We start from the raw sequence: 25,941 nt of genomic DNA, 5'->3' as shown, positions 1-25,941 counted from the left end.
GGCATGGGGATGTGGGCTGGCTTATTTGACCGACCAGAATGGCTGACCAGCTCTTTCCCCCCACCAGCTTTGTGACCTGGGCCTCCTGGCCCATTCCTTCATGCAGGGTCCAGCCCCCTTGGTCAGCCCATCTCCAAATCTGGTTGGCTGGCTCCAACCAGCCCCACCAGCCTCAGCCAATGGCCGACCCAGGTGCTGCTGCTTCCTTCCACGGTTGTGCCACCTGTAGGCTCTGTTGCAGGCTGTCCATTTGCTCGCAGATGCCCCCCACATAGGTGCCTCTATCTGTGGAATCCCCCGCCATGGCTGCTGCTCTTGACTGATCTCCTCCCAGAGGCCAGATCCAGGACTTACTGTCCCCCCCATCTGTTCCTTCCACAGCTTCTGTCCATTGCAGCCATGCTGGTTTCTCCAGATACCTCTCTTTTATTTTTGGGCAGATCTTGCCCTAGGTCTCCCTCCCCCATGCTCTCCTCATTTGGGGGCTTACAAATGGGGAGGTTACCTTTCCAACACTTTGTATCTTGTGGCTTGGCCACCTCCTGCTGCTCTCTGATCTGTCATGGTATTGTCTCCCTGTGCGGGACATCTCCATCTAATAGAGCCCAATGTAGACCTGATCATGGAAGTGGATCAGTCGTGAGTGGACCGAAGCTGGTCCCCTTTAGGTAAAGACAGTGGTAGCATCCCCGGATCTCATAGTAGGTTGGGAAGGCACAAAGAAAATGCTCCTCTGTCTCAACCACCCCCAATGTGTAAATAGGTAGATCCGCTGCTCATTGGGTATACTTGTGGCTCTCTCCGCCTCAATCCTCAGTTGAGAGAGAGAGAGAGAGAGAGAGAGAGAGAGAGAGTTGAATGTTTGAGAGAGTTGAACATTTGGGGTTATTCAATTGTTTTATGCTGTAGTAGTTTTGCAGTTTTTGCTTTAAATTGTAATTCTTATAGTGTTATCTATTACTTGGTAAAAATAGGTTATCTGGTTATAGAAGATTTTGCAAGTAAAGATGAATGCAAGATACTAATGCAACGAATGGAGGAGCTTGTTCAAGGGTTCGATCCCTCGCATATTACAATCTTTTCTACGAGAACTCGGGTACTTTGATATTGCTTGTGGGTGTCATGTGTTAGTTTGAAAAAAAATGGCACCTTTTTGCATGTTATTTGAGTGGCTTAATATTTTGTGGTTGCAGTCGCACAGTTTGGATGATTACTTTAATGAAAGCGCCAACAACATTTCTTTCTTCTTTGAAGGTAACTATGAAAATAGACAATTGTTAAGTAAGCTTTGATTAGCAAGGCCTCAAGTAAAATTTGTAAAAGGGAAGCAAAGATGCCTATGTCTTCCAAGGTTTGCCCTAACCCCAAAGAGAGGGAAGTGTAGGCTATCTCATGGGCTATCCATAGATGCCACTTATACCTTGGTATAAGCCTTATAGGCCTAGTTATAGTCAGTTAGGACTATTGGTACAGTTAGTTTATGTACCATCCAGGTCAGTTAGGACACTTAGTCCAGTTAGCCCTAGGGTTTTGTTATGTTGGCTCTCCCTTGAGTTTCCACACTTAAGTTTTGCAGCAATCTATTACAGCATCTCATTTTTCTCCATTGTGCTTCCATTTTTGAGCTTCCATTGCTTCCACCACCCAACAGTGGTATTAGAGCAGGTTGGGAATCCATTCCCTCAGCCATTGACAGCTTTCCCAAGCTGTTTGGCAGCCTCTGGAGCTCTCATTCTTGTTGGTCTTGCTGGTTTTCACACTCCCAGGAGTGTTTGAGACCTTTCCAAGCACTTATGTCGCAAAAAACCTCATTTTGTCGCGAGAAGACAACACTTTGGAGCAACTCTCGTGAAGGGAACTGTTTTTCGGTGCATTTTTCAGCCTGCTGCAGCAAAAAACGACCCGGAATTTCGAACTTGTAAAAAAATAAGTAAAAAATCCGTACATGCATCAGAAATTATACAGAAATCTGTACATTTGTCAGAAATTGTACGGAAATCCGTACATATGTTAGAAAATTCCGTACTTCTGTCCGGTTTGTCAGAATTTCAGTACATTCACTGCAATATGAGCTGCCTTGGGATACACGTCAGCCATTTCTTAGATGTTCCAGTATTTCGGAGTTGTCTCGAGCTATGCGCCAGCATTTCGGAGCTGCCTCGAGTTGCGTGCGGGCGTTTGGAGCCATTTGGAGCTGCTGAATTGATCCGGAGAGTTCTCTTTGAGCCCTTCCTTCCTCATTTGGCATCCCTTTGCCTCTGGCTGCGAGCTTCTCTCCATTGGATCTCTTTCTCTCTATTTCTACGTGCTCTCCTCCTCGTGGGAGCCCTTCTTTTGCTGTAATTCTCATTTCCAGCCCTCATTTGCTCGCTTTCAGAGCCTATCACTGCTGTTCATCATTGGGTAAGCCGTTGTTGCATTGGCTTTTTCCAATTTCTGCTTCATTTGCATTTTGGAAGGGCCTCGTGTTGCCTTGGAAGGCCTCATGTTGCCTTTGGGGATTTTTCTTGCAACAGGTACACCTTGGGACAACAGAGTCTTTTGTAGACATAAGCTTTGAAGCTTGGGCAGTTTTTTGGCACTTAATTATGAGAGGTTGTCTTTCTCTCATTTGCTTTGCCAGTTGGTGCATTTGCCTTGTATTTCAGCACCATGCCTGGTAGCAAAGATGATTTGTTTGGGTTGATTGGGGCCGATGACAAGCTTGATGGCACCAATTACCCCATGTGGTCATAGTATTTCACCAGGTACACTTGGATTTTTGCATTGAAATCCAAGTCTGATGTTTCTTCATGCTTCAAGTACTTTATTGCCTTGGCTGAGAATGAGAGTGGGCTGCACATTGCTCACATTAATACAGACAGGGGGGGTGAATACATGTCGAAGGAGTTTGTTGTTTTTTTGGCTTCCCGTGGCATTCACTATCGATGCACGGTGCCTTATACTCCTCAACAGAATCCCGTGGCTGAGCAGAAGAATAGATCAATGATGGAAATGGCCAGATGCATGTTGAAAGGCAAACATTTGCCTAATAAGTTGTGGTTGGATGCGGTCATGTGTGCAAATTACTAGGCTGCTCTCTTGCGGAGGCTGTCATCCAGATTCTCCTATACGCAGACGATGTAGTACTACTATCCTCTTCTGCTACTGGTCTTCAGCGACACCTGGATGGACTTCAGGTCTTCTGTGATACACATGACTTGAAGGTCAACCTTGGGAAAACCAAGGTGATGATCTTCAACACTTCCAGACCCGCTATGCACCGAGAGCAGTTCCTTTTTGTCGGCGACCCTGTTGAGATAGTTGACTCTTACATACTTGGGCGTTGTCTTCTCAGGCCCGATCTTCACGATGCGCCCGGCCATGCAGGCCAGGATCAGCCGGGGATACGCCGCTCTTGCCAGGTTGGAGCGACAGTGCAACCACTCCCACTTCCAGGACCCGCGGACCAAGTCTCTTCTTTTTAATTCTTTGGTCCGCCCAGCAGGCATGTACAGTAGCCCGTGGTGGGGAGTCGACCTTTCAGACACAGAGTGGGCTCGAGTCGAGCGCCTACAGATACTGATGTTTGCTCGGATGATCCGCAGCAAACCATCAGTACCACATCAGATCATTCTAGCAGAGTTCGGCGCCTCACCCCTATAGCTTGATGCGGCTTTTCAGGCTATCACCTATCTCCACAGAGTCAGGGATTTCAGCTTCTCTGTCGATGGTCGCCTCCGCCTACCTTGGCTAGCCCTATCCTCCTCTATGGCCTTATCCGTTGATGGGGACCAGCGATGCTGGTATAGTCGTCTTTCCAGTTGGTTCACCCGACTGGGCCTAGACTTAGACCGGTTGCCTCCTTTTCAGTACAGCCTCGACGCTCCACCATCTCCCCTCTCCCCCACTGACCAGGAGGTCAACCGGCTCATTCGAGCGGATCTGCTCCAGCTCCACACCTGGCGGACATGGTTTCTTCACTCCGAGCTTCCTGTGAAGCTCGACTTCTACAGCCGACACTGCCTCCAGATCTCACAAGAGGGCTTCATCACACCTCCGGGTTACACACAGCTTCATCTACCACATGCGCTCCGGATCTCCCTCGGTCAGTTTAGGGTCTCGTCACACCGATTACGGATCGAGAGCCGACGCGCAGAGGGTATTCCACGAGAGGGCCGCCTTTGCCCACTGTGTGACTTGCAGGAGATCGAGTCGGAGGAGCACTTTGCTTTCAGATGTCCTATCTATTATGCCATTCAAGGTCGGTACCACTGCCTCTTCCGCGACGGATTTGGCCCCCTCCCACACATGCTGCAGTTCTCGGATCAGCGATGCCTAGCCACTTTCTTACATGAGATGACTCGCCACCGAGATACCTCTCTCCGAGCACGGCGACACGAGCAGCACACACAGCGTGAGGACACCCAGCGGCTTATCACTGATTTCTTCCAGTCACAGGATACCTCTCCTCAGTCTAGCTGACGACGCGGACGTGAGCGAGAGCTAGAGCCAGGACAGCTGCGTCAGCGGACAGACTCACACATCCGGGTCCATGACATCTCGTCTCTGCTCTCTGTCCGTCCCACCGGGGTTACCGTTGCCCTCATCCACAGGGCCACCCGCCGCCCCCGACGATCGAGCTCGACTAGGCCACGTGACGTTAGAGGTCAATCATCTATCGCAGGGTTTTTTTCGGCCTCCCATTTGACGGCCCCTCTATGATTGGTCTCTGACGATCACCACCTGCACATATATACTGTATCTCCCCCCTCTGCCCCCTTTTTTGGTGCCCCTCTTCCTTTTTTGTATTATCTGGAGGTAGACACATATTTTTTGTATCAGGACTAGACACACCGTCCTTCATAACCTCTTTTTTGTAGAAACGGTTGGTTGGCCCGTTTTGGGACCGCCATCGTTATGCTCATTGTATCAGTTATCTTTAGTCTCATAGACCTTCACGGTCTCCCGAAGACTTTAATAAACTTTCTTTCTTTCTTTCTTTCTCTCTCTCTGCCTCCCCCTCTCTCTCTCTCCTCATTTGGGCTCATTTGGGTGCCGTTTCAAAGCCTCTTCAATGACCTTCCTTCCAAGCTTCTCCATCGGCATTTTCAATGATTCTCAGGTGCTCATTACAATAGGATAACCGGAGTCAGTTTTCGAAATGAGAAAAGGGGAGAAAGACAAAGACAAAGACAAAATCAAGAAAGAAGGAAAAAACCTGCAGATACAATTAAAGCTCGAGAATGTGAATAAGCGCTTCAACCGGAGTGGACTCAGATTGGATAGCAAAGCAATTCATGAGACGGGATCTACTTCTACCTCAGCATTAGCTTCAGCTCCAGCCACAGCCATAGCCACATCTATAGTCACACCCACTCTAGCTACTTCTTCAGTTATAGGTATACCGCAGCGGGATCAGGCTTGCAAAGATGGGAAGTGGGCAATAGTTGGAGATGGACGACTCCTTATAGGCTCCCGTCGGGCATCTGCACTTCCTCCCATATAGGGAGGCGGAACCTATGAGACTCAGCCTAACGAGACTCTGTCCTATGCCATTTGGAAATGTAATGGTACCCTATGGTGAGAATCGGGGAACTTCTCGGAATCTTATCCAGGTCGTGACATAGTCTTTTATACAGCGATACATCAGAGTCTAAAGCGCCCACTACCAGTATTCAACAGACACATGAGAGTCTGCTTACAGAGATGTGACGAGGGACACAGGGGGAGTACGAGGATCAGGAGAAGTAGCAATTCTTTACAAGTCCCCCCTTTTGGGGGACATCTCGGTAGAGCGAAGAGATACACACTCCAGATTTCTCTAGATCCGGGTCCGACATACATACAGTTGGGATTTGTTTGTTGCAATATGCTACTTCCCCCTTGAGACCTTTCCCTTTGTTCGAGATGTTCGAGAGAAGATGGAGACATCACCATATACAGTTCTCTACTAGGACATTGTTGACTTCTCGAGCGCAGGGAAGTCCTCCTAGTTGGGGACTTCAACGCGAGGACAGGGGCTTGTCAGGTATCACTTCTCGACTTCAGAGACGATTCCATTTTACTGTCAGACATTGATCTTGAGGATGCATGTATGTTGTCAATTTCAGCTGATAGACGAGCTCCGGTTACATCTTACGGGCAGGCTTTGTTAGATGTAGGCAGTGTTAGAATTATTGTTATAATTTAGCAGTGACCAATGCAATGTAATAAGTAGGTTAGGGGCACTTTTTCCTCACTTAGAGGTTTTTCCTCCTAACCACAGTTAGTTCACTAACTACGGTTAGTGAAGGATAAGGTTTTGTCACTTAGACAAAACCTATCACTCTCTTCAGTTGTAACAATCATCTATTGCAACTATTGTTTTCAGCTCACTCTCTCTCTTGCTCCTGCTCTCACACTTTGCTCTCTCCCTTTCACTCACATTTGGTATCAGAGCGGGTTGACCCTGCTCCCTGCTCCAAGCTCAACAGCTTGCTGCCCATCCGTACCAGTTCCTGCGCCGTACCAGCTCTCTCGCTGTCCGTACAGCTCTGTCTGCTTCCGTACCATTCCGTACAGTTGCCAGCGAACAAATCCGTACAGCCTTTGTTGGCTTTTCCATACGTCCGTACTAGGCCCAGCTGCCCTACGCCATCCGCACGCTTGCCCGTACCTGCACTTGACCCCAGTTCGTACAGATCGCCATATAGCCTGTAGCCCATCCCGTGTGTACAAGCTCGTGCCGTTTGGTTCGTCCGTACATCGCCCGTACAAGCGTACATTTCCGTACGATTTCACTGTACAGCATCGCCAAGTTCTGTTCGTACAGTTTCGTACACTTGCGCTGAGCTGTCCGTACAGATTCAGTACATCCGTACAGGTGCATGGATTTCGACCGTACAGGCTGTGTTGTACAGTTCTGTACAGTTGCATTCAACCGTACTAATAGTTCTGTACTGTTAGTCCGTACAGTTTGAAGGTGAAACATCGTTCACATTTGGTCACTTTGAAGGTGGGCTTGGAAAGTTGCATTTTTGCAGGGTTTCCTTTGTAGGAGGATATTGGAAAAAGTTTTGTTAGGTTCTTGTGCATACAACCATTGTTTGGCTTAGTTTTTGAGAGCACATTTGGAGCTTTGGCAGACAAATTGCAAATTTGGGGCTTTCAGTTAATTTGCCCTCTTTTGGATGCAATTTCCTCGAAGAAATTTGGGGCTTTTGCAATCACACTGCAATTTTGCAGTGAAATTTGGGGCTTTTGCAGGCAGAGAGCAATTTGTGCAACATTTGGGGCTTTTAGACCATTTGCCCCTGGCTTTTGTGTTGGGAGAGCAATTTTGCAGGTTTCAGTTCACACTGCCTTTCTGTAAGTGTTTTGAAGCACTTTTGGCAGGTTTTGGGAGAGATTGGATGCTCTGGCAGATTTCTGACAGAGACATTACAGAGATTTGAGTTGCATTTTCAGCCAGTGTTTGGCTATATTTTTTTGGGAATTGTGCACTCCATTCCCAGCAAGGGAATTCAGATTTGCATTTGCTGTATTTTCTTTCTCAGACAGGCCCAGCAAAATCAGAATGATTTCCAGTTCAGTGGTCTCTCACAAGAGGATAAGCTGGATGGTACCAACTACTCCCTCTGGAGTTTTATGGTACGCAGTATTCTGATTTCCCGTAATTTGTGGGACTATGTAAATGGGGATGAGTTCCGGCCAGCAAATGTGGCACCTAATACCCCTCCCCAACAAGGAGGAGGCAGAGGTTGTGCACAGGGTACAGCTGCAGCACTAGTTATTGGTGCAGTTACACCTACCACTCCAAAGCAAAAGAGATGGGATTCATGTGATGCTTTAGCTTTGTCGTGTATTTCTCTTTCAGTGAAAAGATTCATCATTCCGCATATCTGGTCGTGTAAGACCTCAAAGGCAGCATGGGATATTTTGGAGAGCATGTATGCAGCTCGGAATGATGCCAGGGTGTCTTTTTTGAAAAGAGAATTGTCTCATACACATATGGAAGAGGGTGACTCCATGTCAGTGCACCTCACAAAGCTACAGGATTTACGAGAACAATTGCTGAATATTGATGAGATCATTCCTGATTCAGAGATGATTACCACTACTCTGAATTCTCTTCCTGAGTCTTATCTCAGCTTTCATACCTTGCTGAATTTGTCTTTGAGGGGGGGTGCAAATCCTCTCAATTTTCACGAGTTGATAGGATTTCTGTTACAGGAAGAGCAGACCAGAAAAAACATGGCTTCACGAGCAGGTGAACATGCCATGCTTTCAAAATTCAAGCCTAAAGTAAAGAGACAGGCAAAGACATCAGCAAATCAGCCTTCCAGTGGTTCAGGACAGCCTTCTCAAAAGGCTAAGGGTGATGCGGGTAAACCCAAGAAGAAGGGAATCTGTCATTACTGCAAAAAGACAGATCACTACATTGGAGAATGCAAGAAAAGGCTTGCAAAAGAAAAGAAAAACAGCTCCGGTATGGCTGTTTCAGATTCAGCTCCTCATGCATCTGACAATGAGCAAGCTACAGCCAACTTTGTGGAGCACGACTATGCCTTCTTGTCTTGCATTTCAGACTCTCAGTTGGCTACTCCGGATAGTACAGCCACTTGTAATGATGACTCTTATGCTTTTTTGACATGCAGTTATGATTCTTCCAAGGATGCATCAGCTTTCAGTGTCAATGAGACACAAAATACATGGTATTTTGATAGCGGTGCCTCAAAGCATATCACTTCCAAGAAGTGTCTTTTCACATCTCTGCATCCACCTCCCATTGGTAAAAAGGTCACATGTGCCAACAACTCCTCCTATTGACTTCGTGGTACAGGAGAAGTTGAACTTACAGCCATTGATGGCTCAATATTCAAAATTTCTGATGTCTTGTATGTGCCTGGTATCACAAAAAATCTACTTTCAGTGTCCACTCTTAACAGAGCTGGATTTCAGGTCATTTTTGAAGATGACAAGTGTGCAGTCCATGACAAAGAGCATGACTATGCCTTGAGATTGTCTCGCACTTTGTTACGTGGTCTTTTTCAGCTTGACATGTATGAGAAAAGACCAGCACATGCTCTTGCAGTTTCCACTCCTACTGCTGCTATGCAGAATGCGGAGTTATGGCATGCCAGATATGGACACATGCATTATGGCAGCTTGATGACACTTCAAAAACATGCTATGGTTGATGCATTGCCTCCTCTTGAAACACCTCCTCCACATGCTTGTGAAGGGTGCATTTTTGGTAAAACGCACAAATTTCCTTTTAAGAAGGATGGATCAGTAAAAGCTGTTCGAATATTACAGGTTATCCATAGTGATGTCTGTGGTCCCATGAGGACTCCATCATTGGGTGGTCATCTTTACTTTGTCACTTTTATAGATGATTACTCCAACTACACTTGGGTTTATGGACTGAAACGCAAATCAGAAGTGTTTATGGTTTTCAAACACTTTGCAGCCATGGTTGAGAATGAATCAGGACTCAAGATATAGACATTACGCATAGATAGAGGAGGGGAGTATTTGTCTGCAGATTTTGATGCTTTTTTGAAAGACAAGGGCATCGTACATCAGCTTACAGTGAGGCTAACTCCTCAGCAAAATGGCAAAGCTGAGAGGAAAAATCGTACTCTTATGGAGATGGATAGATGCATGCTAAAAAGCAAAAAATTGCCTCACAAATTTTGGCTTGAAGGTCTCATGTGTGCCAATTATGTTTTGAATCGGGCACCCACAAAAGCTTTGAAGACCAAGACTTCCTATGAAGTTTGGCAAGGGAGAAAGCCTTCTGTGGATCATTTCCGTGTTTTTGGATGCCTTGCATATCTGTGCCCGTTGAGTTTCGGCATAAGTTGTTTGATAAGGCAATCAAATGCATTTTTGTTGGGTACAGTGCAGAGAGCAAGGGCTACCGTCTCTACAATCCTGTCACACGCAAGATTATTGTTAGTAGAGATGTTATATTTTCAGAAAATTCAGCTCACACTCAAGCTGAATTTGATTTGCCTACTTCTTGCGATGATGTCTTTGAGGGATTACTACCCATTGCCTTGGGTTCGCCTGCTGATATATCTGATACAAATCAAAATTTTCAGATACCTCCACATGCTCCGATTCAGCCACAGGATGTCTTACCACCTCCACAAGCAGTGGAAGAGGTTGTTCAGCAAGAAATTGCAGATATACATGCAGCAAAAACAGTCCCAAATTGGCTGTTACAAACTCTCAGGGAGAGTAAAATTGATGCTCCATTACCTGGCAGAACTCGGAGTGCAGTAAGGAATGGGGGGGGAGCTCTTTCAGTTGAATCAGCTTATGCAGGTACTCTTCTTGATCAGGAGGAACCTGAGACATTTGAAGAGGCACATGATAATGTGCATTGGATGAATGCCATGCACGATGAGTTGTAGTCCATTCAGAAAAATCAGACATGGGAAGTTGTCGATTTGCCACCAGGTAAACATGCCATAGGTACCCGGTGGGTTTTCAAAGTTAAAAGAAAGCCAGATGGGACCATTGATCAGTACAAGGCAAGGCTGGTTGCAAAAGGATATGCTCAGAAAAAGGGCATAGACTACGAGGAGACTTTTGCTCCTACATCTAGAATGACAACCATCCGGTCAGTTATCGCCATGGCTGCAAATTTTCAATGGAATGTTCATCAGTTGGACATAAAAACAGCTTTCCTTAATGGAGACTTGTTGGAAGAGGTTTATGTCAAACAACCTCCGGGCTTTGAAATTCCAGGAAATGCACTTTAGGTATGCAAGCTGAATAAAGCTTTGTATGGGCTGAAACAAGCCCCACGTGCATGGTATGCCAAAATTCATGCCTTTCTGACCAGCAAGGGGCTGCACAATAGTCCAACTGAGAGCACCCTCTACATCAAGAAGGATGAGGGGGATATTTTAGTCATCATTCTTTATGTAGATGACTTACTGCTCACAGGGTCAAATGAAGATAATATTGCAGATTTTAAAGCTGAATTGCAGACCACTTTTGACATGTCAGATTTGGGGTTGCTACACTTTTATTTGGGGATCCAGTTCACTCAAGAGAAAAGTGGCATCGTTATGTCTAATCCAAGTATGTGCAGAAACTCTTGGACAGATTCAACTGTTGGAACACTGAAAGGAAAGAGTAGAGTGGACACAAAATCAGAATACTTGCTTATGGAATGAAGAAAAGTGAGGTCCTTAAGTAGGCACCTCATACAAGCTCACTGACATCACTGATGACCTCAGAGCTCCACAATCATCTCCTCAATCTGCTCCTAGATTCTCTCAATCATCCTATGTGGCTTTTCCACCACCTAACTGTGCTTGTGGGCACCTAACTGTGCCTCTAGCACTCACACATAGAAACATAAGGTGTGCCTGAGGCATACACCTTGAGATATCCCAACAAACCCCCCCTCAAGGAAATGCCTCAGGCTATGTCAAGGATACATCTAGTCTCATAGTTTCTCATGCCATCTCATGGTGGTCAAGGATAAATCTATGGCTAGGTTCTCATGCTAGCAAGGGTTCCCTTGGGTGTAAGGTAAACAAAAAAAGGGATACAAAAAGACCTTCCAATGGTTATCTCCCCTGCATGTACATGCACACAATGTCTGCAGGAGGTACCATGGAACAAAACATACACATGGCCTACATCATAAGGTGACCAGAGGTGTTTACAAAACACACAAAAACACAATAGTTTATTTCATTCATTTTGGAGGACTATCCAGGCTGAGTACCTTGACATAAAAAGAGAGATCTGGAGCATACATAGAGATGTGTTTAAAATGCATAATCTTCAAAGGATGCCTCATCTTGTGGAGGCTCATTAACTGTAAGTAGATTTGCATTTTCTGTCTTTGAAGTTGCTTCCTTTTTGGCAACCATTGTTTTGGCAATCTTCAACAAGGAAGTCAGGTTGGCATTTTCATCCTTTGTAGCATAACAAGACATTGCTTTATGTTTTGGCTTTTCACATATTTTGCATAAGCAAGCCATGAGAGGCTCTAACCCAGGTATTGGGTAGTGTCTTCTCTCTTACAGGGCTTAGAATAACAACTGAAATGCTTCAAAATATAAGCATTTAATGTAGCAAAGTCTTGTGACCAGATTTCAAACAATGATGCTTCTTCTTACATGCTTCATAGAAGTGGATGAAATAAACACTTTCCAATCAAAACCAGGTCTAGCAAGTCAAAACAAAACTGAAGCAAAACTTGTACTGAAGTTATTGAAAACTTCAAAAGACCAGAAATGCTAGAGTAGCATTTTATGTAGCATCATTTTCAAAAGCTTGTCAAAACTGTCAAAACTAGAGAGCTGAACTTGGAGGGCTTATAGCTCACTCTTCAAAGCAAAAGAAAGGGGGCTTTCTGAGGCAAAAGAAAGCTGGTATACCACAGTAGAACCTTTGGGAAGAAGAGGCGAAAAAACGCGTCAGGTCGCCTTCTCCTTCTTCAACAAAGTCGACTGGTTTTTCTCTGTTTTCTCCTTCAATATGCAGCCATTGCTGCTCAGATTTCAGCACAAGGTAGCCCAAGGTATGGAGAAGCTTGCCCTGAAAGGAATTAGAGAAAGAAGGAGCAGGCGCAGAGAAAACGCAGCAAGAAGAATCGACGACCTTCCTGTAATGGCGACGAGCAGAAGCGAAGATTCGTCAATTCCTTGCAGCCAGAAGTTCGCCCCAACAAGGTGGATCTCCAGCTGGAAAGGCGTGGGAAATGGCTGAGAATCAGAGGAGAACAGGCGTAAGCAAATTTTTGGAAGAAGAGGGAGAGATGGTGAAGAAGAAGATGAAGAAGAAGATGATGATGTGGCAGAAATGGGCTCAAGGGGGATCAAAGGGCTCTGATACCATGTTGGAACACTGAAAGGAAAGAGTAGAGTGGACACAAAATCAGAATACTTGCTTATGGAATGAAGAAAAGTGAGGTCCTTAAGTAGGCACCTCATACAAGCTCACTGACATCACTGATGACCTCAGAGCTCCACAATCATCTCCTCAATCTGCTCCTAGATTCTCTCAATCATCCTATGTGGCTTTTCCACCACCTAACTGTGCTTGTGGGCACCTAACTGTGCCTCTAGCACTCACACATAGAAACATAAGGTGTGCCTGAGGCATACACCTTGAGATATCCCAACATCAACATGCAGGATTGTAAGCCCGTAGCTACTCCCATGGAGCCGGGGCTGAAGCTTACAATGCATGAAGCAGGTGAAGCAATTGATGTCACACTTTACAGTCAGGCTGTTGGATGCCTCATTTATCTCTGCAATACACGACCTGATATTCAGTTTGCAGTTTCTCAGGTGAGCAGATATATGCACAGCCCAAAGACTATGCATTGGCAGGCAAAACACATCTTCCGTTATTTGCAAGGTACCAAGTCTTTTGGCTTGATGTTTCCCAGGGGGGGTGACTTGCAGAGGCATGCCTACAGTGACTCAGATTGGGCTGGAGACTATGACACTAGGTAGTCCACAAGTGGCAATTGTTTCTTTTTGGGCAAAGCTTGTATTTCTTGGCTAAGCAAGAAACAATCTCCAGTGGCTACCTCTTCATGTGAAGCTGAGTACAGGGCAGCTTTCACAGCGACAGTTGAATGTGTTTGGCTGCGTCGTTTATTTGCTGATCTTCATCTTTCATTGGAGGGTCCTTCTCCCATTCTCACTGATAGTCAGAGTGCTATTGGAGTGGCAAAGAATCGTGTGTTTCATGCTCGCACGAAGCACATTGAGGTTCACTATCACTACGTCAGAGAGAAGTTGCATGCAGGAGAGATCAGTATGATCTATGTGTCAACACATGACAATGTTGCAAACATTTTCACCAAAGCACTTCCACGTGAAAAGTTTGAGACATTTCGCAGTGCCCTGAACTTATCTCCTTTTGGTGATTGATCATTTCCTTGTACATGACATTGGCACTGCAGGGGGGTGTTAGAATTATTGTTATAATTTAGCAGTGACCAATGTAATGTAATAAGTAGGTTAGGGGCACTTTTCCCTCACTTAGAGGTTTTTCCTGTAGGCATCTTCTGGTGGTTCTAGTGATGCCCTATAGGCCATGGTATGTGCCTTGTAGGCATAAGTGTAGGCACTTATAGTGTGAGTGCCTTTTAGGCCACATAGGACACTTAGTCCTAGGTCTAGGTACAAGTACTTTGTACTTGTGTATTTTCCATCTATCTAAAGTTTTGATGTGACTACTGATCTATCGACTTGTTACGTACCTGCACTCTCTCTTTCTTTGTTGTGATCCTATAGTGGTATCAGAGCCTAGCTTCGCTTCCTGTGCCTCTTGTCCGTATTGCCCGTACAACAGTACGGACGTTCGTACAACCAAGTACGGATATTGTACCGTACCTTTAGTGTATCTGCGTGTCGTCGTACATTGCATCGCCGTATTGAATCGCGCATCGTCGTACATCTGCATCGCGGGTCGCCGTACATTCACGTCGCCGTACTGCATCCACGTCACTTGTACCTGCGTCGTCACTTGTACATGTGTTGTACAACTGTACGGCTCTGCTCCGTACTCAAGTTGTACATGCATTCAGCTTGTGCCACCATCCGTACAATCAACGCTTACGTGTTGTACAAGTTTACACGCACTCCGTACTTGCCTCGTAACTGCATCCGTACAGCCATACATTGGATACAGTCACTTGCATCCGTACAGCGTACCTACAACCGTACACTCAGGTACAGTGTGTCATGTACTTCCTACACCGTACAACCGTACAGGTCGTACATGCATCGCCGTACAGTGTACATTGGGTGCCGTACAGCCGTACGCCGTGCAAACCGTACAGTTTTACTTTCTTATGTGTGAGATCTACAGAGATTGCAGGACATTGAGTCATTTTTGCAGGATATTGAGTCAAATTTGCAGGACATTGGGTCAGATTATCATACATTGGGTCACATTTGCAAAATTTCAGCAAAATTTGGGGCTTTTCTACATTTGTCCTCTTTTTGGCCTATTTGCCCTCAATAAATTTGGGGCTTTTGCCAAATTTGCTGTTTTTGCAGTGCACATTGCCTGTCACAGTCACATTTGGGTCAGATCTGCATTTGCTCTTTGATTTGGGTCTGAAATTTGCAGATATTTGCTGTCATTTTTGGGACAGCCAGTTTTTTTTGCAGTGATAGCCTTGAGGCTTTTGGGTTATCAGGTCTTTTTCAGGGTATCACAGTTGCTATGGCTGGGAACAATCAAGATTTATTTGGAGTTCTTCGTGAAGATGATAAGTTGGATGGCACCAACTATCCGATTTGGTCTTATCTCATGAAACATATTCTTGTTGCGAAGCATTTGTGGAATATTGTTTCTGGGGCTGATTTGAGGCCAGCCAATGCTACAGTGGTTGTTTCTACTGCTGGTCCTTGTGGAGGGGGTACTCCTCCTGATGCCTCTTCCTCTAGCACTCCTGCTGCTGCTCTTCCAACTCAAGAACAGTCAAGATGGGATGCAAGAGATGCAAATGCACATTCATGCATTGCTTTATCATGCAAGAGAATCATTATTCCACATATCCGGTCTTGCAGGACAGCAAAGGATGCTTGGGATAAATTGGCTTCTCTCTATCAGATTCGCAATGAAGCTCGTGTTGCATATTTGACAAGGCAATTACAGGAAGTGAATATGAATGAAGGTGAGTCAATGGATGCATATTTGACAAAGGTCAAGGACCTCATGGAACAGCTTGCCAACATTGATGAGGTGGTGCCAAATTCACAGCTTGTCAATACCACATTGAATGGACTGCCAGATACATATCAAGGGTTTGCTACAACCCTTCGATTAGTGGCCATGGGTAATCCAGACCACTATTCTTTTGACCAGCTAGTTACTTTGATTTTGCAGGAAGAGCAAAGTAGAGCTAACAGACAAGCCATTATTTCTGATCATGCATTTGCTTCACAGCAGACAGGAAGAGGCAAGGCTTCCAAGCCTATGGGCAAGCCAAAATCTGCGCATAGCAGCTACAATTCCTCCCATGCATCTAAAAATACAGCATATAAGGGAAAGAAGAAAAGATGCAACTATTGTCGCAAGCCTGGACATGACATTTTAGAATGCAGGAAGCGCATTGCTTCGGAGAAAAAGAAAGCACGATTGACAGTTAATGCCTCACATGCTATTGAATCCCATGAGCCAGCAGATGCTTCACATGCACATGCTCTTCAGGATGATTGGGCATGGGCTGTCCATTGCTCATTTGATCCCTTCAAAGCTGATGCACTCTTTACTGCTAATGATGCTCAGTCCTGGTACTTTGATAGTGGTGCTTCCAAGCATGTCACATCTTGTAGACAGTTGTTTCATTCTTTAGCTGATGCACCTCAAGGGGGGACTGTTACATGTGCTAATAATGCTTCATATGCTGTAAAAGGAGTTGGAGATGTGCAGCTCACATCCATTTCCAGCCATCCTGTCACTCTGACGAATGTTCTTTTTGTGCCTGGCATTGAAGTCAACTTGATTTCAATTTCAGCAATTGCTACTTCAGGTTTCAGAGTAATTTTTGATGGCTACAGATGCCTAGTATGTGATCTTCGTGATGACAATGCCATAGTTCTCACTGGCACTTTGCAAAAAAGGCTTTATCACCTTGATCATCATCCAGCTGCACTTTCTATTGAAGCATTGGCTATTTCAGATTCACAACTTGCTGAAAGTCATCTTTGGCATGAGAGAATGGGTCATCTCAATTATAGAGCTCTTGCAAAGCTACATTCACAGCAGATGGCAAATGATGTACCTCAGACTCACACAATTTCCAAACATGTGTGTGAGGGTTATCTTTTGGGTAAAATGCATCGATTTCCTTTTCAAAAGAATTGTCCAAAACTTTCACAAAGGAAATTGCAGCTAGTACACAGTGATGTCTGTGGCCCAATGAGGACAAATGCCATTGGAGGATACAAGTATTTCATGACTCTCATTGATGATTTCACAAGGTATTGCTAGGTATATCCTTTAAAGGCCAAATCTGAAGTTTTCTTATGCTTTCAGAGATGGCTGAATATGGTTGAGAATGAATCAGGAAACAAGCTTGTCACCTTCAACACAGATAGGGGGGGTGAGTGTATGTCAAAGGAGCTTGATGCATTTCTATCCTCACGAGGCATTATTCACTCATGCACTACTCCTTACACTCCTCAGCAGAATCCTGTTTCTGAAAGGAAAAACAGGTCCACAATGGAGATGGCCAGATGCATGCTTAAGGCCAAGTCTTTGCCCAATAAATTTTGGCTTGATGCAGTAATGTGTGCCAACTATGTGCTGAATAGATCACCTACACGGGCATGAAAGACTATTATACCTTATGAAGCATGGAAAGGCAGGAAGCCTTCACTTTCACACATGAAAGTTTTTGGGTCTCTTGCATATGTTCATGTACCATCTCAGCTGAGAGATAAGCTTGATGACAGGCAATCAAATGCATATTCAGTGGTTACAGCCAGGAGAGCAGAGGGTAGCGGTTATATCAACCAAATACTGGGAAGATTATTGTCAGTAGAGATGTGATCTTTGCTGAACATTCAGCTTCTCCTCTTGTGGACTGCAAAGCAAAGCCAGATGTTGACATGTTTGATGCCTTTGAATCTTGGTTACCTCTGCCATCATCAAAAGAGGATTTTGAGCAGCAACATGAGCCTCCTGTAGGCCCTCCACTAAGCATTAATCAGCCTCACCCTCATGCTGATTTGCAGGTTTTTCTTTCGGCACAAAATGATCCCACTACTCATGATGCAGTCATTGAAGAAAGAGCTGCCAATAGACAGCTAAGGCAAGTTCCCAGATGGCTTCTTGATACATTGAGGGACAGCAAACAAGATCAGCCTTTTGCTGCCCGGACAAGATCAGGGAATAGACAGCATGGTCACTTTCTTGAGTTTGCACTCCTTGCTACAGCTTGCAATGAAGAGCCTTTGTGCCCATAAAGATGCTTTTGACAACAAAGAGTGGATGGATGCAATGAAAGCTGAGTTACAATCTGTTGCAAAAAATGACACATGGGAATTAGTAGATCTCCCACTTGGCAAGCATGCCATTGGAACGCGGTGGGTCTACAAATTAAAAAGGAAACCTGATGGCAGCATAGATCGATACAAAGCCCGTCTTGTTGCAAAAGGGTGTGCCCAACAACAAAGCATTGGCTTTGAGGAGACATTTGCTCCCACATCAAGGATTACTACCACTTGATGTGTCATTGCCATTGCAGCCCATCATCATTGGCAAGTGCACCAACTTGACATCAAGACCGCTTTTCTTGATGGGGATCTGCAGGAAGAAGTCTATGTCACACAACCTGCTGGCTTTGAGGTTGTTAATTCTGAAAATAAGGTATGCCGGCTTAGAAAAGCCCTTTATGGTTTGAAGCAGGCACCTAGGGCATGGTATGCCAAAATTCATGCACACTTACTATCCCTTGGTTTTCAGAATAGTCCCACAAAACCCACTCTTTATGTCCGTGGGAGTGGATCTGATTTTTTAGTGCTGATTTTATATGTGGATGATATGCTTATCACGGGCCCAGATACTCAGCAAATTGCAGCTTTCAAGGCTGATTTGCAGCAGATTTTTTACATGTCAGACATGGGACGGCTCCATTATTATTTGGGCATTCAGTTTGCTCATGTTGAGGGGGGTATCATGATGTCTCAGTCCAAGTATATTGGACAGCTCCTTGATCGTTTTTAGTTTGAGGATTGCAAGCCAATCTCTACTCCAGTGGACCCTGGCTTCAAATTCTCAGCTCATGATGGGAGCCCACCATGTGATATCACTCTTTATCAGCAGGCTGTTGGATGCCTTATTTATTTATGTCACACTAGACCTGACTTGCAGTATGCAGTATCTCAGCTCAGCAGATTCATGCACATGCCCAGTTCACAGCATTGGCAGGCAGTGAAGAGAGTCTTCAGATATCTCAGAGGCACTCAGGATTTAGCCCTCTTCTATGGTGATCAGGGTTCACTTACCATGCATGCTTACACAGATAGGGATTGGGCAGGATGTTCCAACACCAGAGTGTCACATACTGGCAATTAATGTATTTCTTGGCTTAACAAGAAGCAACCGACAGTTGCCATGTCTAGCTGTGAGGCTGAGTACAGGGCATGTTTCACCGCTACAGTAGAGTGTGTTTGGCTTCGACAGTTACTTATAGATCTTGGTATTTGCCAGACATCCTCCACTATTGTCTATACTGACAGTTAGAGTGCTTTGGCCATTGCGTGTAACCCAGTGTTTCATGCGCGTACCAAGCATATTGAAGTTCAGCATCATTATGTTCGGGAGCGGTTGTCAACAGAAGACATAGAGTTGTCCTATCTTCCCACAGAGGACAACATCGCAGATATGTTTACAAATGCACTTCCTCGTCCCAAGTTCGAAGTCTTCCGACAGGCTGTACACTTGGTTCCCTTTGTTACATGATCTGACATTCCTTGTACATTCATAGGTGGCTATATCCTTTTGGATGAACATGTGCCACCATGACCAGAAACTACCAGATATTCTGAGACGTTTCCAGAGTACTTCAGCCCATCCCATGGGAGGGGGTTTGTAGGCCATCTTCTGGTGGTTCTAGTGATGCCCTATAGGCCATGGTATGTGCCTTGTAGGCATAAGTGTAGGCACTTATAGTGTTAGTGCCTTCTAGGCCACATAGGACACTTAGTGCTATGTGACACCTAGGACACTTAGTCCTAGGTCTAGGTACAAGTACTTTGTACTTGTGTATTTTCCATCTATCTAAAGTTTTGACGTGACTACTGATCTATCGACTCGTTACGTACCTACACTCTCTCTTTCTTCGTTGCGATCCTACATTTCCCCCTAACCACAATTAGTTTACTAACTACGGTTAGTGAAGGATAAGGTTTTGTCACTTAGACAAAACCTATCACTCTCTTCAGTTATAACAATCATCTATTGCAACTATTGTTTTCAGCTCACTCTCTCTCTCCTCCTGCTCCTGCTCTCTCAGTATTCCATGAGGAGACCAGATATATTGGGGGGGTCCGAGGGTCAGGCGGAGTTGCAGTACTCCTTCGTTCAGCGCTCACGAGCTTGATATCCGTGGTTAGACGGGATGTCCATACCCGTTACCTATGGCTCCGATTTCGACGCCTCTCCACACGCGACCTCTTTATTGCAGTCTGCTACTTTCCTCCTGAGACGTCACATTTCGCACGGATGCTTCGTGAGGATACGGGGTATCCCCCTATCTAGATCTCTACTCAGACATTGTGGAGTTCTCCATACGCGGAGAGGTCCTCCTAGTTGGGGATTTCAACGCAAGGACAGGTGCACATTAGACATCACTCCTGGACTTCCACTCAGATCCGGTCCTATTACCTGAGATGGACAGACAGTCGCGCTCCCGTTACTGTGTATGGGTAGGCTCTTTTGGACCTTCGACGTATACATGATCTGGTCATCTACAATGGACTAGACTGGTGGCCTGCCTCCTCTGGTTTCACATGTTTCCCACATGGCGGAGGAGCTAGTGTCGTCGACTACATTCTGGGATCTCCTGCTTTAGCCCCACAGATCACTGACTTCCGCACTGCACCCTTATCCCTAGGAGCGGATCACACTTACATGTTCTTTCATATCCTTGCGCCCCGAGCCCCTCCCAGCCACACCCCGCACTACACTACCTATCATGATATACACTTTGATCATAACCTCTCACCTGATTACTCAACCCACCTAGCCTCCCTCCTCAGACACATAGACACCATACCCTCTCTAGATCACCGAGCCACCCTTATCACCCACTCCCTTCACAATGCAGCCCGCCACATTTTTCCTTCCACTACTCGGTCCACCCGCCCTCCACCCGCTGGCTCCACCCCTTGCAATAGCTGGTATGATGACGAGTGTAAAGCATTACGCCGCACACTCCGACTCACGACCCAGCGAAACGCTAGGGCCAACCCACGTCTCACCAGGGATTATCGTCGACTAGTCCGTCGCAAGAAGCTAGCCTTCCTGCGCCAGAATGAGGATACGCTACTGAACATTCTGTTTAGTAACAACTCCAAGGATTTCTGGAGGAAATTCTTAGAACGCCGATCCCCCTCCCCCCTCACAGATACTTCCCTCTAGCACTCCTACGCACGTACACTCTATGATATCCCTGATCAGCCTCCTCCCGACCTCTCAGCCATCCCCCGCCCCACTTCTTGTATCCTCTTCACAACCTAGGGAGTTACCCACGCAGCGCATAAGCTTCACAACGGCCGAGCTAAGGACCATGAGGGCCTATGCACAGAGTTTGTTGCCTATGGCATCAAAACTCTAGGCCCCATCCTAGCAATGCTGTTCAATGAACCTGTCTGCCATGGGTTTCCCAGAGCCTGGATCCTGAACACTATCACACCCATTCACAAAGCAGGAGATCCCATGGATCCAGGGAATTACAGGACCATCATGATTGGACATGTTATGTCCAAGATCTATGCATCAGTATTAGATGGCGAGGTCAGTGCTCGCGCAGAGGTACAGAGGCTCAGGGCATCCGGACAGGCCGGCTTCAGGGCGGATCACTCGACTTACGATCACATTTTTACACTTAGAGGGATCATTGAGGAGGCCAGACACAGGAGACAGAGAGTATATTGTTGCTTTGTGGATTTCCGCAAGGCATTCGACACTGTTCCCCGCGCCCGACTCATCAGACGCCTGTAGGAGTTAGGCTACGACTCGGTGATTATCTGGGCAATAGTAGCTCTCTATCAGTGGGTGACGGGGCAGGTTAGGATTGGCACCAGCTGGACCCCAGAGATCACGAGCACTATCGGAGTCAAACAAGGATGTCCCTTGTCACCGCCTCTATTTGGCCTCTACATCGACGAGCTCGAGACCACCATCAGGACACTCGGAGGTGCAGGCTGCTCTCTTGCGGAGTCTGTCATCCAGATTCTCCTATACGCAGACGATGTAGTACTACTATTCTCTTCTGCTACTGGTCTTCAGCGGCACCTGGATGGACTTCAGGTCTTCTGTGATACACATGACTTGAAGGTCAACCTTGGGAAAACCAAGGTGATGATCTTCAACACTTCCAGACCCGCTATGCACCGAGAGCAGTTTCTCTTCGCCGGCGACCCTGTTGAGATAGTTGACTCTTACACATACTTGGGCGTTGTCTTCTCAGGCCCGATCTTCACGATGCACCCGGCCATGTAGGCCAGGATCAGTCGAGGATATGCCGCTCTTGCCAGGCTGGAGTGACAGTGCTACCACTCCCACTTCCAGGACCCGCGGACCAAGTCTCTCCTTTTTGATTCCTTGGTCTGCCCAGCAGGCATGTACGGTGGGGAGTCGACCTTTTAGACACAGAGTGGGCTCGAGTCAAGCGCCTACAGATACTGATGTTTGCTCGGATGATCCGCAGCAAACCATCGGTATCACACCAGATCATTCTAGCAGAGTTCAGCGCCTCACCCCTACAGCTTGATGCCGTGACTTCCTTGTGCTGCCCGAGCAATTCAAAGGCTATGGAACTTAAACAAAAACAAAGTCACTAAGAAACATCTAGGCATTGTTGTACTTGGCTAAGCTTTGATTACATACAATTGGTGAGGACTGCCTGTCCTATCATGCTTACCTTGAAGGTGGATCAATTGTCCATCCTTTTGGAAGTAATGGAGTTATTCGAATAAGTCCTCTATAGAGTATGGCCCAATCCTAAACTTTTTTGTCTCAATCTTTAGCCAACAAAACTAGATACTTATGTGCACTGGTTCTTTAAGGTAACTTGCACTTCTTAGAGAGTAGTTCAAGAGTTATCCGTCCTGATTAGATTATGAGAGAGAAAGTTTGATTGCCATAGGGCTGAAGAAATAAAGCAAGAGTATGCATCCTTCTCATGGAAGAATTCTACTTTCTTATCCTTGGAGTTCAAGGATTCAGGAATCGGCAAAATTTGCATTCTATGAGCTCGTGTCATAGCTTGCTTACCCTTGTCCAAAATTTGCATACTATGAGATCGTGTCATAGCTTGCTTACCCTTGTCCAATGGCCAATGGTTTCTATTATCCTAATACTGAATAGGGCAATCTGTGGTTTCATGATCTTTGCTAGAACATTTAAAGCATAGTGGGTCTTTCATGGCCTTCGAATACTTGTTAAGAGGTAACAAAATCATAGAGTCCCTTTGCACTTTTTGTATATTGTTTTGTGTGCACGTCAACAACCTACTGTAAGGAGATAGCTACGTTTCTCAAGCCAAACCAGTGGCTCTAATACCAATATTGTGTCTGTCACTTGACAGAAGTGTCAAACTCAACGATGACGATGGAGACTCGCAATCACCTCCTAGCCAAGGTAGATTACTTCGTATGTGTACTATTGGCAATGTCGAGAGGCACCTTGTGCCATCCCTGTCCCTACTGGTCACATACTAAATGAGTGCTAGTAACTTGTAACCATTGCCTAGTGTCCTAGTTTCATAAGCCAAGACACTCCGCCCCATGGGTAATGTCACGCCACATGATTATTGATGTAACATCTCACATGCAAATGAGTGTCATACCTTTTTATACACCGCGATCCTTCAGGCCATTTGCAACACATAACTTCTTCCATATCATCATAGTTCCACATGATATAGTCATAATACACTTGATGCATGTGTCTATATGCTGACCTGCATCCCAATAGTGTCTAACCATTGGTTAATAATGTAACTGGAAAACACACTGACATGTAGACTTGTAGAACAGATGGGCCTTCACACACAAAATCCACACCACTCTACATTATATATATCTTTGGGTTATGATATATCACAGAATGGTTATTTGGAAGGCACTAGTAGCAACTTCATACAAGATCAAGATACATTGAGATTGAAATGTGACATTTCTTGCCCTCTTCATGATCCTTGATGAGGAATGTTGGGAAATCTTTCTGCATTTGGTAAGGGGATTTTGAGTAGCCTCTAATGGATCCATGCAACTAGCATCATGTAGAATTTCTGGGTTCACTTCACTCCTGAATCTTCCCTGGTAATGCTTTGTAGCATCACAATGGTCCCACGACCTAATGATTCATTCAATTATTGAATCACTTGGTTGTAAAAACCTTCCTGAGCGAGAAACATGAAATACTAGACGTGCATTGTGGTTATTCAAACTCATGGGCCACCTTGCCTATTTTTATGACTTAACTATGGTCCACAAGATCAGAGTGATAACTTAGTACACTATTGTGCTGTCGAAGTTTTTTGTTCAATGAGGAATTTAGAGATAATTTATATGATAGCACACTATTGTGCTATCAATTTTTTTTTGAATTTGGAGATAATGTCTTTTTACCTCTAACAGAATTTTTAAAAGATATATTCTTGTCTGAATAAGACTTAGCTCTATCCATCACTTGGGGCATTGGTACCGTTCTTGTCTGTGTGGTGTCAATGGTTGTTTATAGGTGTTTCTAATGGGCTGGGATTCATATTCTTTCTTCAAAAGTTCAAGTCAGGAAGGATTGGGAGTTCCGATATTGCTATTGATCAGATGCAGAGTTTCAAATAGTAATGTATAAGGGTGACACTCAATGCTTGACTTTGTTATAGAAGCTTGGGAAAATTTTGGCAAGGAATTAACAATCTGATCAGAGTATTTTTGCTGTTTTCTCACAGAGAAAGCATTTGATGCTGAAGGAAAATTAAGGCAACCCAAGGCCTTCTCAATCAATAAGGTTGGTCATGGTGGGTCCTCTACTTTAAACTTAATTTGGTATCCGCCTTTCTGCTTTGCCTCTGCTTGTGAGGATATGCATGGGACTGATACTTGATGTTCTGTATTTTCCAGCTTTACATGACCAAGATCCAGACTTCAAGCGGTTTTCATATTCATCAAAGATTTCCTCTTTGCTTATGTCACTAAATTACAAGAGGCCTGTGCTTATGCAATCTATGTACATATTTAAGGTCCTAAATGCAAATATGTTCTGCCTTTCGGGAATTATTGTCACATTTGTGTCATTTCCCTTTTCCTGGTTGCCATCCATTGAGTCCTATGCTTACAGCAAGTTTGTTATATGGAACCAGCAACCCGGAATAGGTGGGGAGGTTGTTCCACATCAAGATAACACATTCTTATACACTGATCCTCCTTCTGCAATCGGTCTCTGGGTGGCTTTAGAGGATGCAAATAAGGGGAATGGTTGTTTATGGGCATTGCCTAAGTCTCATAAAGGTCGGCTCAAATCTAGTCATTGATCTCTTCATAGTTAGGCATGTTTACTTGTGCTCTAGACTCTTTCTGTCAACTGTATTTAAAAAATGCAAAGTTTTTTGTGTTTGCACAGGCACCCCACTTTTGCATGTCTATAATGTGGCCAGAAGTGCAATACTTTCAAAGAGCACAAACACTGAATTTAATGAACAAAATCTTAGCACATGAAATACCGCTGAACGCCTGAAGTATGGCAAGGCAGTGCAGCTGGTTTGATATGTTGTGCGAGGGAAGGCTTGATTGAATAAGGGTGCATTTTGTAGGTGGACTTATTCGAAGGTTTCTCAAAGATAAGAACGGTGCCAGATATGATAGAGAATCTCCCACTTATGACTATAACATGTTTGTACCTCTTGAAGTAAAAGTAGGATCATTGGTTCTTCTCGATGGAAACCTCGTTCATCAAAGGTGGTGCTTTATCAATTGAAATGTTAATTGCTTTTTTATGTTTGGGCCATTTTGTTGTAATGAAACTGCGAAATATATAGGCTCACGTGAGATCTAAAGCTTTTAAGGGATGCAGCTTTGAAAACATATCACAGAAATCAAGACATGCATACAGTGTCCATGCCATTGAGACGGAAGGGTGCTCTTGGGCTGCTGAAAACTGGTGAGATTATTTAAGCCTCTGGAGTAGTTATGAATCAAATTTCTAGCTGTAGCTCATATGCTGAAAACTGTATTTAAGAAGAGT

At 45.1% G+C, this 25,941-nt stretch overlaps 1 protein-coding gene across 1 annotated transcript in view; it reads left to right on the top strand.

Moving 5' to 3' along the window:
• PAHX (phytanoyl-CoA dioxygenase (PhyH) family protein) overlaps positions 1 to 25,941 on the top strand; it is a 50,082-nt gene that overhangs the window by 9,013 nt on the left and 15,128 nt on the right. Inside the window, exons 2-8 of the mRNA XM_087390553.1 lie at positions 975 to 1,096; positions 1,194 to 1,254; positions 24,650 to 24,718; positions 24,822 to 24,940; positions 25,061 to 25,208; positions 25,511 to 25,655; positions 25,771 to 25,857. Coding sequence (XP_087246679.1) covers positions 975 to 1,096; positions 1,194 to 1,254; positions 24,650 to 24,718; positions 24,822 to 24,940; positions 25,061 to 25,208; positions 25,511 to 25,655; positions 25,771 to 25,857 — 751 coding nt within the window. The remainder of the gene's footprint in view (positions 1 to 974; positions 1,097 to 1,193; positions 1,255 to 24,649; positions 24,719 to 24,821; positions 24,941 to 25,060; positions 25,209 to 25,510; positions 25,656 to 25,770; positions 25,858 to 25,941) is intronic.

This window comes from Dipteris shenzhenensis, chromosome 19 (assembly GCF_047967505.1).
Source record: "Dipteris shenzhenensis isolate YYH24624 ecotype China chromosome 19, Dip_SZ_1.0, whole genome shotgun sequence".
NCBI classification, from domain to species: domain Eukaryota; kingdom Viridiplantae; phylum Streptophyta; class Polypodiopsida; order Gleicheniales; family Dipteridaceae; genus Dipteris; species Dipteris shenzhenensis.
This window is presented reverse-complemented; position numbering and strand designations above follow the sequence as displayed.